The 15,352-nt window shown below is 42.3% G+C and overlaps 1 protein-coding gene across 2 annotated transcripts in view; it reads left to right on the plus strand.

Annotated features, from left to right (window-relative positions):
• map4k2 (mitogen-activated protein kinase kinase kinase kinase 2) overlaps positions 1–15,352 on the plus strand; it is a 47,190-nt gene that overhangs the window by 18,663 nt on the left and 13,175 nt on the right. Inside the window, exons 5-18 of one of the 2 annotated variants that reach the window (XM_087837876.1) lie at positions 648–703; positions 1,628–1,675; positions 1,765–1,807; positions 1,901–1,973; positions 2,757–2,888; positions 3,011–3,073; positions 3,181–3,262; positions 4,585–4,701; positions 5,767–5,845; positions 8,672–8,730; positions 8,826–8,872; positions 12,090–12,128; positions 12,729–12,762; positions 14,267–14,417. In XM_087837876.1, coding sequence (XP_087694002.1) covers positions 648–703; positions 1,628–1,675; positions 1,765–1,807; positions 1,901–1,973; positions 2,757–2,888; positions 3,011–3,073; positions 3,181–3,262; positions 4,585–4,701; positions 5,767–5,845; positions 8,672–8,730; positions 8,826–8,872; positions 12,090–12,128; positions 12,729–12,762; positions 14,267–14,417 — 1,023 coding nt within the window. The remainder of the gene's footprint in view (positions 1–647; positions 704–1,627; positions 1,676–1,764; positions 1,808–1,900; positions 1,974–2,756; positions 2,889–3,010; positions 3,074–3,180; positions 3,263–4,584; positions 4,702–5,766; positions 5,846–8,671; positions 8,731–8,825; positions 8,873–12,089; positions 12,129–12,728; positions 12,763–14,266; positions 14,418–15,352) is intronic. The other variant, XM_087837877.1, reaches the window with a different exon arrangement.

Consider the following 15,352-nt stretch of genomic DNA (forward strand, 5'->3'; position numbering starts at 1 on the left):
CATGGCACCGGATACCAGTACCCATCCCTAGTAATGACAATAAGCATGTGATTAAATTAGTGTCGTCCATTCTTAGTAATGAGGGCCTGTGATTGACTGGGTGAATCTCCAGAATGTACCTCACGTGGATTGGATACGAGAAAGGATTGTCATTAAGGGAAATGTAATTAAATAATTAGCAGTCATAGATTCTAGTTTGTCCTTCTGTGAACCAACTAATATGTATTAAAATAAAAACAAAGACTGCTAGCCTAACATATAAGTGGTGAACTACTCAAAGAGAGAGGAATAAGAGGAAATGTTTCCTTTCCAGGACCAGGAATTATTTTTAGGCACTGCAAAGCAAGAAACAACTAAAAATCAAAAACTAAAGCTATATATTCCATTTCTTTCTTTACACTTTCCAAATGAGCCAATAAGGATGAATAAGACCATAGTGGAGCTGTTTAAACATAACTATATGAGTACTGTTTCCACCCGATGAGTCTGAGTCAGACAGCTGAACTATTTCCCAGCATGTCCAACTGTAACTACCACTTTAACGCTCAGTCATTTGAATAGTTGGTATAAAGCAGATGTGGAAGTAGGCACAATGATCCACTCTTACTCTCATGTCTCACAGCTATTAATCAGACTCTTTTCCACAGTGACGGGCCCACTGAAGGAGAAGCAGATAGCATTTGTGTGCAGGGAAACTCTCCAGGTAAGGCTTTTCAGTCCAGGAAGCTCGTTAGTGTTGCACTGCAAAGTCTTTACAGACACCCTGCTGACACAATGAGTCATGTGTTTTTTCCCAACTTCAGAGCAGCTTCAGTCGTGCCAGACCACTAAGTGCACTGTAGATGTTCTGAAACTGCCTCTGCAGTAGAACATGATAAATGGTCTGGTCCTGATATAGCTCTTTTCTTTCTAATGAAGTGGTTTTTGCTACATGCCACTTTCACCTATATACAGTTGTACTCACACTGCAGTTCATTTTATTCCTTTAATTCCTTTTAAACAATCACACACACGTACACACCGCAATAAATGCGTAGGATGCGGTTCAGTGTCTTTACCAGGGGCGGGTGGATACGCAGGTGGGAGGAGCTGCCAACATTCTGGTGGTGCTGGAAAACCCACCTGACCTCTTGAGCCACAGCAGCCATACAGCACACTGTGTTTTCATAGACCGTGACCTTCTGCCCACTCAAAGCTTTGTTGGATGATCAGCTTTGCAGACTGACAGCAAAAAACACCAGAAAAAGTGCAAAACTTTCACCAGTGTTGTACACGATCAGTGAGTCTGCATTCAAAGCATGTAAAGGTTACAAAAATCAAACTAAGGAAACATCGAAATATTGTTCCTGATTCATGCAAGACTAGAGGAAGATGGGGATCGCTCCTCAGTGGAGAGCATGCTCTCCTACTGCCTGGGTGGAGTGCTGTGCAGTGGGTCATTAACACCGCCCAAATCATTGGCTGCCCTCTGCCACCCCTGGAGACTGTTAGTCAGTCAGTTCAGCTGTATGTTTTCTCTCTCTTTCTGGCTACACCTCTTCCCAGTTCAGTGTTGTAAACCATGACTTAACTTAAACAGTAATTAAATACATTCTCACAGTAATCGGCTGATTTCCATCTTTTTCAGGGCCTGTATCACTTGCACGAAACTGGCAAAATGCACAGGGACATAAAGGTACAGCTGTTTAGTTGTTACTGTTTAATAGTGACGCTCAGACTGTGGATCATCCTGTGAACAAGCTTGGATCTTTATTGTCTTTGCAGGGAGCCAATATCCTTTTGACCGAGCGTGGAGATGTGAAACTGGGTCGGTGTGATTTGCAGTACTTATGCAGGCTTAGGTAAGCATGATGTTGGATTTAAGCTGCACTGTGACCCTGCGTCTCTCCTCTGTGTCCAGCTGATTTTGGAATCGCAGCAGAGATCAGTGCCTCTGTGGCCAAGAGGAAGTCGTTTATTGGAACTCCTTACTGGTAAGATGAATACATCACCACTAACCCTAACCTTACCAAACCCTGAGCAAACAGCGTCTGTCTGTCGATGGCGACACAGACCTCTCTGTTTTTCTACAGTGCTGCTATCACTGTGAGCTTGGTATGCTGCCAGCGCTCTTTGTCTTTATCCTCAGCTGTAGGTTCATCTGTTGTGCTTTTGTGTCACAATATCAGTTAAGTGTTCTGCTTTCACTTTAGCTGAATTCATGTCTGTTTTATAGCCTCAGTTCAATATATCAGCCTATTTAAGGTTAGGGTTTTTAACCTCATACGTTATCAGAATTAACCAGACAAATCGATCCGCCTCATAAGAGCGGGCTTGCATCAGCAGCCACAGAATGGAGGAGTATCAGTCCCGTGTGTGTCTGCTGGGATGAGCTTTCCTGTGCTCGTACGTTCATGGCATGTCTACTAACCCTCAGAAAGCATCTACTAAACCAAAGTCTATGAAAAAAAATGTGCAAAGGACAGATTTGTTTTAGTTCAATTTACAATAAAGTGATAAAAACACACAACCTGTCTTTCTCCATATAGGTAAACATATTTATCTTTAGGTGAAGCACTGCACTGCTACAGTTATTGCATCAATACCTGATCACTTCAAAGATCAAGTTTCTAACAAAGCCACAGACCACTCGCAGTCAGCTGCCATCTTCAAATATTGATGTTTCACAGATTTGTCATTGAACGTTAATGTGAGTGGTTGACTCCTGGACACACCTGTTTGCGAATCAGGCCCGCTAACTCTTCCTCTCTGAGCAGGATGGCTCCAGAGGTGGCTGCGGTAGAGAAGAAGGGTGGCTATAACCACCTGTGTGATATCTGGGCCGTCGGCATCACTGCCATCGAGCTGGCAGAGCTGCAGCCGCCCATGTTCGACCTGCACCCAATGAGGTGAGTCAGCACAAACAATGGGGACTGGACAAACAGTTGGAGACAGACAGACTTGGCAGACTCTGGGTGATTGCTGCTTGGACATTTTCCAGTCCAGTGACGTCTCTCGCACTGTTTTTCAGAGCGCTGATGCTGATGTCCAAGAGCAGCTTCCAGCCTCCAAAACTTAAGGATAAAGCCAAGTGGTAAATATGCTGCTGACGGTCTGAAATTCAAGTGCATAAGCACCTGTGATCTGATCAGTATCTTCCTCACTGCTGATACATGTATCTTTGTCTTCCTCTGTCTGCAGGTCTGCTGGCTTCCATAGCTTTGTGAAGATGGCTCTCATTAAAAGCACTCGTAAGCGGCCCTCAGCTGAGACACTGCTGCAGGTTAGTTTGTCACTAAACAAGGAAAAAGGAGCCAACCGTCCGTCTTCACACTGGCACTGTTGTGTGTACAGTAGCTGTAAGCGCATCTTTCTCTTCTGTTTTTAACATTAGCACAAAGGGAGGTGGTTGGCCGAGGCTGGCTGTTAGGAGAGCGACTGGAAATGATTGCATTGCATTTGTACAGTTTATACTGGGAGCTATTCAGTAAAATTTCACATGCTGATGAACATGTGATATTACACAAAATCTAAATGTCACATTTTGCTACAAATATTACAGAGCTGTCAAATCAGTGTAAACAGATAAACATCCGAGCCCTCAGTGCGTGGGTCGCTTGCTCTGCTGGTGGAGATATAGTTCTGTCCATCTCCATCCAGTTAAGGGCTGTGGAGAATGGGAGGTGGGGTGCACCCTGGACAGGAAGGAAGCTGGAGTACCCAGACACAGAAAGGCCACCAGCTGATCTGAGCCCAGGACCTTCTTGCTGTATGGCCACAGTGCCCCAAAATTACATTTATAGCTAATTGTTTTTCTTCTATGTAGCATGTTTTGCAATGAGACTGGCTGCTATCAGCTGTTATCAAAGTACTTTTTACAACATTCACCTGCAAACATACTCATACCGTTTGCGTTATGGCTTTCATTTCTTTCATACACAGTCGCACACGTCCTGCTTTTTGATTGGACCTCATAGTCAGTTTAGAAATAATACAGAAGTGGACAGATTTATGAAAATGTCATTTTTTAAATGTATCTCCCAAGTGCTGTTAAACAGAGTAAGGGCTTTAATACAGCATTTCCAAATATCTAGTTACATTGTTACATTATTTGCATGTTTGCATTTGTTACATTGTTACATTATTTGCATGTTTGCATTTGTTACATTGTTACATTGTTTGCATGTTTGCATTTGTCACATTGTTACTTTATTTGCACACAGAAACATAATGTCTTAGGCTTTTATCTTAGTCTTTGATTTTCCATGTCTTCCATGTGTTTCTCAGCGAGTTGAGCAATCTTAAGTATTTGTAACAATTAACAGTGTCAACGTCACAGCCATGAAGGGTTCGAATATGGACTCTAGGGCTTCAGGCTTCTTCAGGCAAGAGATTTCTGAAATGTATCGAACGTCGACCGCAGGTTTGCAGTGGTCAAAGGGCAGAGCCAGTGTTATGTAAAATGTTGCTCTCTTTCACGTGTTGCTGCACATCAGACATAAGAAACTTTATTTTCTTTGTACTGTAAGACAAAAACAAAGCGAAAGAGAGACCTGAGATTAGCAGCACCATTTCCCGTTTAAGGTGTGTGCCTTCTTTCTTTAGCATCCGTTTGTGACACAGCTGTTGACCCGTAACTTGATCATTGAGCTGCTGGACATGGCCAACAACCCCGAGCTCCACGCTCCCCACACAAACACCATGGATGACATTGAGCTGGAGGTCAGTTCTCACAGCGTAGCTAAACTCACTGGATAAGGACATTTGATTTTGTACACTGTGGATTTGAAACCAAACAATCAAGATGTTATCAACGTGCAGCTTCATTCGAGTAGTGTGTTACCTGTTTAGGGTTAGTGTCTTTTCTAAACATGGTGTTCCATTTCAGACGCTTAAAAGTGATTGAACACTCGTGTTTCCACTCTATTTCACAAGGAGTTAAACAGATTAAATAGCTGGAGTTTTCAACATGGATCATTTGGGTTCTTTTTCTCTGGAAATCAACAATCTGGCACTTTGGTAGAAGGAAACCTACACTCTGCAAGAACACTATCAATGAGGTCGTCTTAATATTGTTTTCAAGAGAAGCCTTCACAAGTGGAAATACAGAGTTTACAACAAGGTGCAATCCACTGGTTACACTCAGGAACATGAAGGCCATATTAGACTTTGACTGAAAACACCTTTGGAGCATGTCCAGTCTGGAAAGATGAACTTGTACCAGAACAATGAGAAGATAAAAGTATAGAGAAGGAGATCGGTTGCATGCATGGCTGCCAGTGAAGCCAGGTCAGTAGAGTTTATTGATGATGTGACTGCTGGATGAATTCAGAAGTGCACAGGCCGATAATCTCACGCTGCAAAACTAACCAGACAGAGCTTCACTGTGCACATAGTAACAGCGAGCAAACTGCTAAACCCAAGAATTCTCAAGGTAAAAGAAAAGAAAAGAAAAAGATTTCCAATGGTCAAGTCAGTCACCTGATATCAGCCACACAGAGCGTGCTTGTCAGGGACTGAAAACAAAACTACACGTAGAGAGTGACCAGCAAACCAGCACTGAAGGGAGGAAACCTGCATTTAGTCTAAAGTTCATCCAAGAATTCCAAACAGTCACTGTGAGCCTCTGAAGATGGGGACTGAAAATCTGCACTTTAATCACATCTTGATTGTTTGATTCCAAGTCCACTGTAATGGTGTACAGAGGTGAACTTACAGAAATGCTCTTCTTTGGAAAAGCTGGGATTGACTTGTTTCCGCAGTGATTTGTGTTTGCTGTCTTGACAGGTTGGGGTAATGGCTCCTGACAAGATTCAGTCAGCAGGGAAACACCTGCCTGTGGAAAGGACCCCGTCTGAACAACAATGTGAGTCCCGCCCCTTCCACACACACGGCACACAGTGGGTGGTTCCTTACATATAGCAGGATGAGATTCCTGGCGTCTCGTCGTCACAGTGAGGTCACCGGCTTTGTGCTAGAATGGAACAAAGGGAATAAAAACTCTGCAGCTTGTCTCTGATGCTCTGATGCAGTGCACTTGAAGGCTGAACGTGTGCCTGTGTGTACATATGTGTACATATAGTATATGTCGGTTGTACTGGGAGAGTGGTTTCATTGTCCCATTGTATTCAGCGAAGCAGCTTGTAGAATATGAATAGAAACAAAAGCCCCTCAGTGAGCGTGCTGACGGCTGCTCTCGCTCTGTAACCGTCCACACGTGTGGGACGGAGGCCTCGTCAGAGGATGGCGCTGGGAACATGCCTGCTGTCTGACTTCATACTGCTCAGATGCCAATGGGCTGCTTGTGTTCCTGGTGTGACAGACTGTATTCACACACCAAATCATAAATCAGTCTGGTGTTGACCTCAACTTCCCTTACTAGTGTAGTCTAGTGTGCTACACGCAGCCCCGTAAGCCACAAACACCTGCACTGCCCTTTGACCAGTATGGTTTTAGAGGCTTACACAGGTGCTACAATGTATCACATACTGTATATGTCATTGTCAACACTGATACAATGTATATTGTTAGTGCCATGGTCTGTGTGTTACACCTCTATGCTTTTAGTATTGATTAAATAGTATCAGAAACAAGATTACTGTTTATTTTAGCACAGCCAGTTCATGTACATGAGTCTGGGGAAGTATAGGAAGGTCATTCAGTCTTACTGCTACGCTGTGTCCCTCCAGCTTTTGCATATTTGGATGGAAGTTGTCTCGATAAATGCTAACGTTTTTATAACTGACGAGTCTGAAAGGACTTTAAGAGAAAGTGTAACAACTTTGAAAACCAGCTTTCTCACCTTTGGCCATCATCTTCTTGTTGCTGTCGTCCTTTGCTGAGCTTGGAGACATCTGCTACATTACAATACAGTAATGCAGTAATTAGTCTTCACCAAGCCCTGCTCTGCAACAGTAAGGTGTTGGTGTTCTGCTGCATGTTTCTGCACGATGATCTTCATGCAGTAACATGACTAACCATAACTGTGACATGAGCAACCAATGACTGCTGGGCAAAATAGTTTCCAAAGTATTCACTTTGTTGAGGTGATTGAATCAGAAGATTAACTTTTGAAATGTTGAGAGCATTTGTGTAGACCGCTCCTTTGATCCCATTTCAAACAGAAAAACTTTGGACTTCTTATTCAAATTCACTTGCAGTCGTTCAGCAACACCTTGCAAAGTAACTGAGCCGAAACACATCAGCAGCTTCTGCTTTCTGGTTTAGTCATTTCCTCATCTCCTGCTTCAAAGCGAAATGATCATGTGATCGCTGTGCTTCCTCCTTTCACATCACAGTGAAGTCATTAGAGAAACTGAGGCAAGATGCTAATAAAAGCTGTTCTGCAGATCTTAGTCGAAGACCTTGCATGCTGCCACATGTGTGCAATTTCTAATTTCTTTACAAACAAACTAATGACTAGTTTAAACGATGTTAAAAGAAAGCGCTGCTAACTAACTATCTGATTACTATGGAAACCAGTGTTTTCACCTTGTTTCATCCTGTACAGTAATGACATCACAGTACTGTGTACTACATGTACAGCAGTAGTAGCTGAGATTCTCCACTTGAATTGGGAGATGTAAAAAGACAGAATTCAGTTAACTGCAGTCTAATGACACCTAGTGGTGAGATTTGATGCATATCGTGCCATTACTTGACGTTTTGACCTGTCGGCTCAAGAAAGCTGATGTTATAAATACTCCTTGGTCGCATTTTGTGCCCTGTTTTTATTTCTCTTATTCCCTGGCTGTTGGTATTCCTATCATCTTGGACTTTTAGTTTAAACTGCGAACACCCTAAAACTGACTGAATACCAACAGTGAAAGCATTCTGTCTTCAGTCTGCTGCCCTTTTCTTTTTACCTCACATTTCTATTTCTTATCATAATTTCAGTGTGATTGTTTTTTTTTTTTAATTTTTTAATTTTATGTTTAATTTTTGAATTTCTTTGGCTGGTGATGCTGTTTTTTGCACCCAGCTCCATCCCTGTTTGGGCCCTGACTCAATATCAGTGTACATTTGATACATTCCAGTTATAATACTCTGTAGTAACAGAGCAATCATATGTTCATTCGATTTGTTACTTTGCCTGACCTGCAATCAAAAGTGTCACTTTGACTGAGCATTAAGACACACACACATACTTAGGAATACAAATACTTCTATTGAATTGAAGGAGTTGTTGTCTGATGCATGTCAGCTTTCACTCCTCACACACAGGCGTGTTCCAGGCTTTAACATTAATGACAAATGTCATACTCTGATAGACTACAGGTAGAATAAGCCATCTAATGTCATTTTTAAAAGCTTTACTGTGGGAGCTTCTAAACTAGCTGTCATCTAGTCTCTCATTTAAAACCAGTAGCTACGATTTATCAGCCCCTAAATGCTTATAAACCTTTTGATTCTTCCAGATGATTTTGATGGTACCTTGTTTATTGTGTTCAGACGTCTCTTCTCAATGACACTTTTTATCGAGTAAAAATGTAGTTATTCCCTGATATCTGGGCTCACCTGATGTGTGGGGTCAGGGCTGCAGACTTCACTCAGCCCTTGTTCACTGCTGATGTCACAGGTTATCTCTAGAGTGCACACCGATGGGAACACTGTGAAAGTACCAGGATTGTGTGTGAATGTGTTGGTCTGCCATTGTTAGCGTGCTAAGCCCAGTGTTGTGTTCTTTTTGCAGTTGACCAGGTGAAGTTTGGGCCTCCACTGAGGAAAGTGACAGAGCCTTATCCTGACTTGGTAATGCATGTTTTCTGCAGGTATACTGATGACATACACTCTATGACAACACGTGGATTTGACCAAAGGTTGTGTTTGGGTTTTCCTTTCTGCAGGCCTGTTATGATGACTGGAGTCTGTCTGGAGATGAAGGAGGCTCACCGTAAGACCTTTGTTTCATCTTTCTTCAGTTGCTTATTAAATATCGTTGTTTTTGGCTGTTGAGATGTCACATTGGCACACTGCACACTATAATATAACAAGGTGCATTTAAAAAGTTGCAAGATTGGATCAGCTGGAGGGAAGTTGTGTTCTGCTGTGGTTGATTGTTACTCTGTCAGGTAGCAGGGAAAAGATCGCGTGGTAGCCACATCAGTCATTTGTAGACTGGGCTAGGCTAACTTATCTGGATTTTTATATTTTTGTTTGTTTTGTTTTTATTTACAAAATCCAGCTGATGGGTAGCATGTATAACTTTCAAAACTTCAGAATTGCAATTTTGAATTTTAGCAGGTGTTTGCTTTGTTCAGCCAACATGGAGTGATTTCGGTATTTTTTCCAGGATGTAGCACCATAAATCGTAACTCATAAAAGTATACATGTGGTTCCTATGTGGCCAGAATGCCAGCTTATCCATGCAGTATGAGAACAGTATTACTGCAGGTATCAAGAGAACAGAGTGTCCTCCCAGAGCAATGAGGAGTAACTTGTAGTAAAAACAAATAAACAAAAATAAATTTAGTATGATTTATTCTAACTGCATAAGTTAACTGTTTGCAGTAAGAGTGGATGAATCGATTTACACCAATAAACAAACAAAACATGAATCAACTGCAGACTCTGTTTGGTTAGTTTGTGCCTCTGCCCTCCAGCTGATCCAATCTAACTGCGTTTATTCACAGATTGTGATAATGAAGTAATGCTCCGTATGTCTGGATACTTCCAGGTGCCAGTTAAAATAATGGAGACTATACTATTGGCCCCTTTATCACGTACACGTTGGTAGTGCTGTGTTGGAGCCTTTTGCCTTCTGCTGCTGCACATCCAGGATTGCACTGAGACCTTTGACCGCGGAGCACAGTGAACTCGCCGTCATTTTTAAGACAGTTATCCTGCTGAAGCAGCTGTCAGAAAATGGGTACACTCGTTTCACACGTCACTTCTCTTCCTGATGCTCAGTTTGAACTTCAAGTCCAACAGATGTTTGCATTAATGAGCAACGACCGGCGAAAATCGAGTGTACCCACAAGTGTACCTAATAAAGTGGCCAATAAATGTATATTCATGAAAAAAAGATGGTTGCATAATCTATTTAATTTCTTTTCTTTTGTTTTTAAAATGATGACATGTGCACAAAGGAATCGTTTACAGTTGTGATCAGACGTTTACGTCCACTCTGGGCTTTAATCAACACAACAACATCTTTAATGACTTAAAAAACCACCAAACTTTAAATACATTTTTGATTTTCACTAATCCACATAGAGTCAAAGTATATATGCTGGCTGCATATACAGTTTTGTTTAAATATTTCTTAACAAGTTGTGACTGGACACTTTTGGTTGTCATCAACAAGCTTCTGGTGTAATTTTATCAAACCACTGTTCTTGGAAAACTTGGTAAATTGGTTGGTTTCCTGGTACAGACCCGAACTCAGTTGAGGTCAGAGCTTTGGAAAGGTGATTTCATAAGCTTCATGTTCGTTTTATCCATTCTAGAACCAGTGATGTTTGGGATCATTGTCCTGCAGTGTTCCACTTTGTGTAGCCTACCATTACCACCGGCAGCAAAACAGCCCCAAAGCATGATGCTATCACCACTACGCTTGACGGTATTCTCAGGTTTGAAAGGCTCACCTTTACTCCTCCAAACATACCAAACTACCTTTCTCTAGAAGGCGTTTGGCTTGTTCGTGTGGGCAGCTGCAAATTTCCCTCAAGCTTGTGTCGATTTTGGAGCAGGAGCTTCTTGCTGGGAGATACCTTCTTGGTTAGCACCCTCTCAGGCTATGGCGACGTAAAACTGTCTTTATTGTTGACAGTGATGCTGGTGTTGAGCAGTTTCTGGTCCATGCCAGTCTTGAGTCTTGAACCTTGGTGATTTGTGGGTTCTTCTTTAACGCCCCGGCTCATTTCCTGTCATCCAAGGGTAACTGTTTGTCGAAGTCTGGAAGAAAACCTAAAGTGGTATAACTTGTACTAATGTACAAGTTTGAACTGATGACCTTTGAATCTGCAGAGACCCTGACAATTTGCATAAACCTACAATTCTCCTTCTTAGATCTTGACTGAGTTCCTTGGACTTCCACATTGTTCTGAGTGTTGGTCAGTCCAGTGAGTGCCACACTGAGGATGTGGAGAAGTGGGTGAAGAATTTGTCTGACAAACAGCTCACCCAAGCGGAGAAAAACATCCATCCCGCTAGTCAAACTGACCCAGGAAGTGTTTACAGTAAGAGGGGGACAAACTGTCTGAAGCAGTTAGAACAACAACAAGCGACTGACCGGACCTCATACCACAGGTCACAGGCTCTCTGTGAATGGTACTCGTGGCCACTGATCAGTGGTTGTTGTTCCTTCAGTGGTGCTGGTTTCAGTCATTGTGCAAATGTCCTGTTTATAAGATTGGAAACCTGCAAACAGCTGAGACTGAAGAAGTCACCTGGATGAGTGACGAAACGTTTCTCCCACTGAAAACATCCAGATGAACAGAATCAACCTTTGTGGATTTCCTTAGCTGGATGATTGAGCATGCATCAACATGATGTTTCAGGCATCTACATCATGAAGCTCATTGAGAGAAGGCCAAGGGTTTGTCAACAAAGCGTTTGCAGCATCGTCAACAAAGCAAAGTCTACTTTGAAAGTATAAGATGTATTTAGAATTATTTATCAATTTTTTCTTTGCGACATAATTCCATATATCTTGCTTCGTATATTTGTAGTTACAAACTGAAAACATCAGTGTAGAAAGTCGTAAAAATAAAGGAAAAACATCAAATGAGACGATGTGTCCAAACTTTTGCCTGGTAGTGCATAAACTCTGACTCTGTGTGGATCTGCAAAAATTCAAATTAAATTCAAACTTGTACACCCAGATCTTGTTTTTTTTTAAGTCATTAAAGAAAAGAAATCATTAAAAGTCCATTAAAAGGTTTTATAAACGTTTGACCACAACTGCATATAATCCCTGCTGCAACTCTTCAAGCATATAACTGGGTGAGTTGTGTTTGATGGTAGGTAAACTGGAGATAACCCTTGGCACAAAAACGAGTGCTCTAAGCTTGAGTTTGAAATGATAGACAGTGATCAAACCTTGGGTTAATTCCTTCTTGGGCCATTCAGGCCTGTAGTCAGATAAACATCAGGTCTTCGTGTTGCAGGAGCCTGTTGGAATGTGTGGAGCAAGCTCTCGAGCTGAGGTAGGCCATGTCCATTAACTCTAGTCTTTCCTAACACCAATGTCTCCCCATCCCACCTGAATTCACCTGAAATAAGCTGCTTGTCATGGAATTATTCTTGATGTGAAAATCAACCATTGTCTGTATGTTGGGTATAATCAGCAGGTTTGTGTTCAAAATGTATGTGTTTTGTTTTGTTAACTTCTTTGGGTTTGTGTTACTTGTCACTGATGTGGTGCTTGTGCTGATTCCCTCACATTATGTGGAAAACTGACTAGTGCTAGATTTCGGACAGTGCGGGTTTTTTTTCTATTTCTTCTTTTTATCCAGAACCATGATGTCATTGGATATAGGATATAGGAGGGGAGCTGTTACCTCCTACATAGTGTTTCATTCTAAAAGGTTTCCACACCAGCACCGCGTCAGTGAAAGTCTGGTGTTTGCTTGCTTTGTTGTAATGTTTCCTTCAGATTTTTGTTCATGTGCTGCTCTTAGCCAACCCTCAGCATCTCCAGCACCTGCCTTTATGTCCGGCTTGTTTCTATTATGCTTGATGTGGATTTCATTATAAGACGTCTTCGCCTTTTAGAGCATGACCATTGTTGCTCCTTTGTCTTTCAGGAGTTTAACCATCAAGAGAGTGCCATGTGCTGATGTGAGTGTGAATCATTCTGCCATAAACAAAATCTCTGTCGCAATTCGTAGTATGTGCAGTTTCTACTCTTCTATACTAGTTTAATATGTGTACACCTAAAGATGACAAAAAAAATGCAAAGTAGCATAAGTGTTTTAATGGAAGGTGAAAATTGTGCGGAAAGCTTTAATTATGACTTTCCATCAGTTTCCTGCCTGTGCCTTCTACTAACTTTAAAATTAAATTAGCCTTCCTCAAATTCTACGTTTGCCTCAGTACAGTACAGGTTATTTGTTCCAACCAGCCTCTAGGTGGCGTGGTTCTCCAGTGGGTAATGCTTGTTCTGACCCCACCTTTCTGTGTGGCACTGGTGCGCTCTCCTCCTGCCTCTTGGGGTTTCGCTGGGTAACTGGCTTTGTCCCAGTGTAAATACATGCACGTTAGATTAACTGGCACTTCTAAATTGGCCATAGATGTAAAGGAGATAAAGAGTCAAGAAGGCTTACTTAGCCAGCTACTTAACCCCCTCAGCCAGCTAAACCTACTCCCATGTACTGACTCTGTAAATGCTTGGAAATGTCTCTGAGTGATCAAACCATGTGTGAGTCCAAATTTATTGTTGCTTGTCTAGCAACAGTTCAGTTCCAGTCCAGCAGGATCTAGTGTGTCAAAGACAAAGTGGCTTCTTCATTATTTTCATTCCAATCTGATAATTATCAACACTATAATAGGACACTTCAATGGAGGCCTTGAATGCCTAATTTAAGTCCAAAAACACGTGTTGAGTTTTTGGGGAAACTTGAATGTCCCCAGGAGAATAAGGATTTGCTGCAGCCTTCCATGACCAGGGTAAAAATTGCTTTATTCTTTCTGGATCCAAGATTGCATTATCTGCTGGACTCGTCTTTCCTGTACCCTAGCACAGACCTTCACAGGGAGGCTGGGGGCCCAGAGGCTCCTGAATTTTGAACATACCCTAGAGTGCCCTAATCTCCCAATCCAGAGGCACCTTCTCAGTTTTATCAACTAGGATGGCTCCTTAAGCCATCCTAAACCTTAAGGAACTTCCCCCCCAAGGAGTTGACCACTGCCCAATCCATTTGTCACTGAACCCCTTTGGCCGCCTCCTGCAGGTGGTGGATCCAAAGGAGTTCAGGCTTCCTTTGGGCTGCTGCTGGCCAGGCACCATTGGCTGGGGCCCAGCCACCAGGCGCTCACCCTTGACTACCCCCCTCCTCCCTAGCATTGGCTGCACCTCTCATGGGGTTTTTAATCGCTTATCGTCTGGTCCAGTTGTAGCAGGGGTAAAATGCCCTCGACAGCTAAGGTTCTGGGAACACCCTCTAATGCCAGTGGAGAAGGGGGGAAACACCATGACTCACCACAGAGGCATTATTCCATCTGATGAACATGCAGAAATGTGTTCAGTATAAAACCATGGGAGCGACATTCCCATGCACGTCAGCCTTGTCACATACAGTAATGTGTATTTGTATTTAGTAACATGTTTGATGGTGTTTCTCAGGGAGGCAGAAAGAGCGGTGTGTTCAGTCCGTCTACGGCCTCACTGCCAGCCTTCAGCTCTTTGACTCCCAGCACAGAGGACAAAGATCTTACACCGAGACCGACCTGTACACTGGGCCCCGACAGTGCTGTCACAGCCGACTCCACCACAGGTACTCATCACAACATTAGACCTCAGCTTTGTCTGCCTTTAAACAGACACTTTTTCTTTTAACTTCTGTTCTGTCCCATATAACGTTGCAGTTTCAGATGTTTGTATTAGACTATTTCAGACAGTGAGGTAAACATATGTGATCCCAGCAATGTCTTTATATACTTGATGCTTCACCAGGCGCAGCATACTGTTGATGCACAGGTCATAAGCACTGGGTGGTGCTTCTTGGTAGGCTTCTGTAAACGTCCGTAGCTTTAAATAAAGCTCCTTCAGAGGGGAAAGTTATGCTAACTACTATATTAACTTTTGACTGTGCAGTTGTTAAGGATTATTTACATGAACGTCACACAGGATATCAAAGTAAAAGAGCTCTGTGTAGTTAAAGTATCCAGTCAGTGATTCCAGAACGGTCACAATGAACGACCTAAACTACCAGTCAAAAGTTTTAGAACATCCCAGTTCTTCCAGTTTGTTATTGAAAATGATGCAGTTTAATGTCTGATTGCACTCTGAAATGAAAGCATAGTACAGCTGGAGTTAAAAAAAGAAATCATGGAATCAGTTTTAGACCAAAATGTATTCTAAACTTTAGCTCATCAAAGTCGACCCTTTGGCAGACATAACAGCTGAACACAGCCGTGGCTTCTTTTTCAATAGAAATCAAATATTCTCCCATATCTGCTGCAGAAGTTCCCATAAATGTGGACCTTGTAGGTTGCTTTGCTTTGCTTCTGTCCAGTTCATCCCAAACCAGTTCGATGGGGTTGAAGTCTGGAGACACTGCTGGACACTCCGTGTTTTCAATCTTACCGTTTTCAAGCTTTCGCGTCTTCCAAATAAAGAGAGGGGCAGAATATCCCATCGTGTTATATCTTTGTTTGTTTGTCTAATGAGCTTGTTGTAATTGGCTTCAGATAATTGCTTGGATTTTGC

Source organism: Neolamprologus brichardi, chromosome 3 (assembly GCF_056152115.1).
Source record: "Neolamprologus brichardi isolate AB-2024 chromosome 3, ASM5615211v1, whole genome shotgun sequence".
NCBI lineage: Eukaryota > Metazoa > Chordata > Actinopteri > Cichliformes > Cichlidae > Neolamprologus > Neolamprologus brichardi.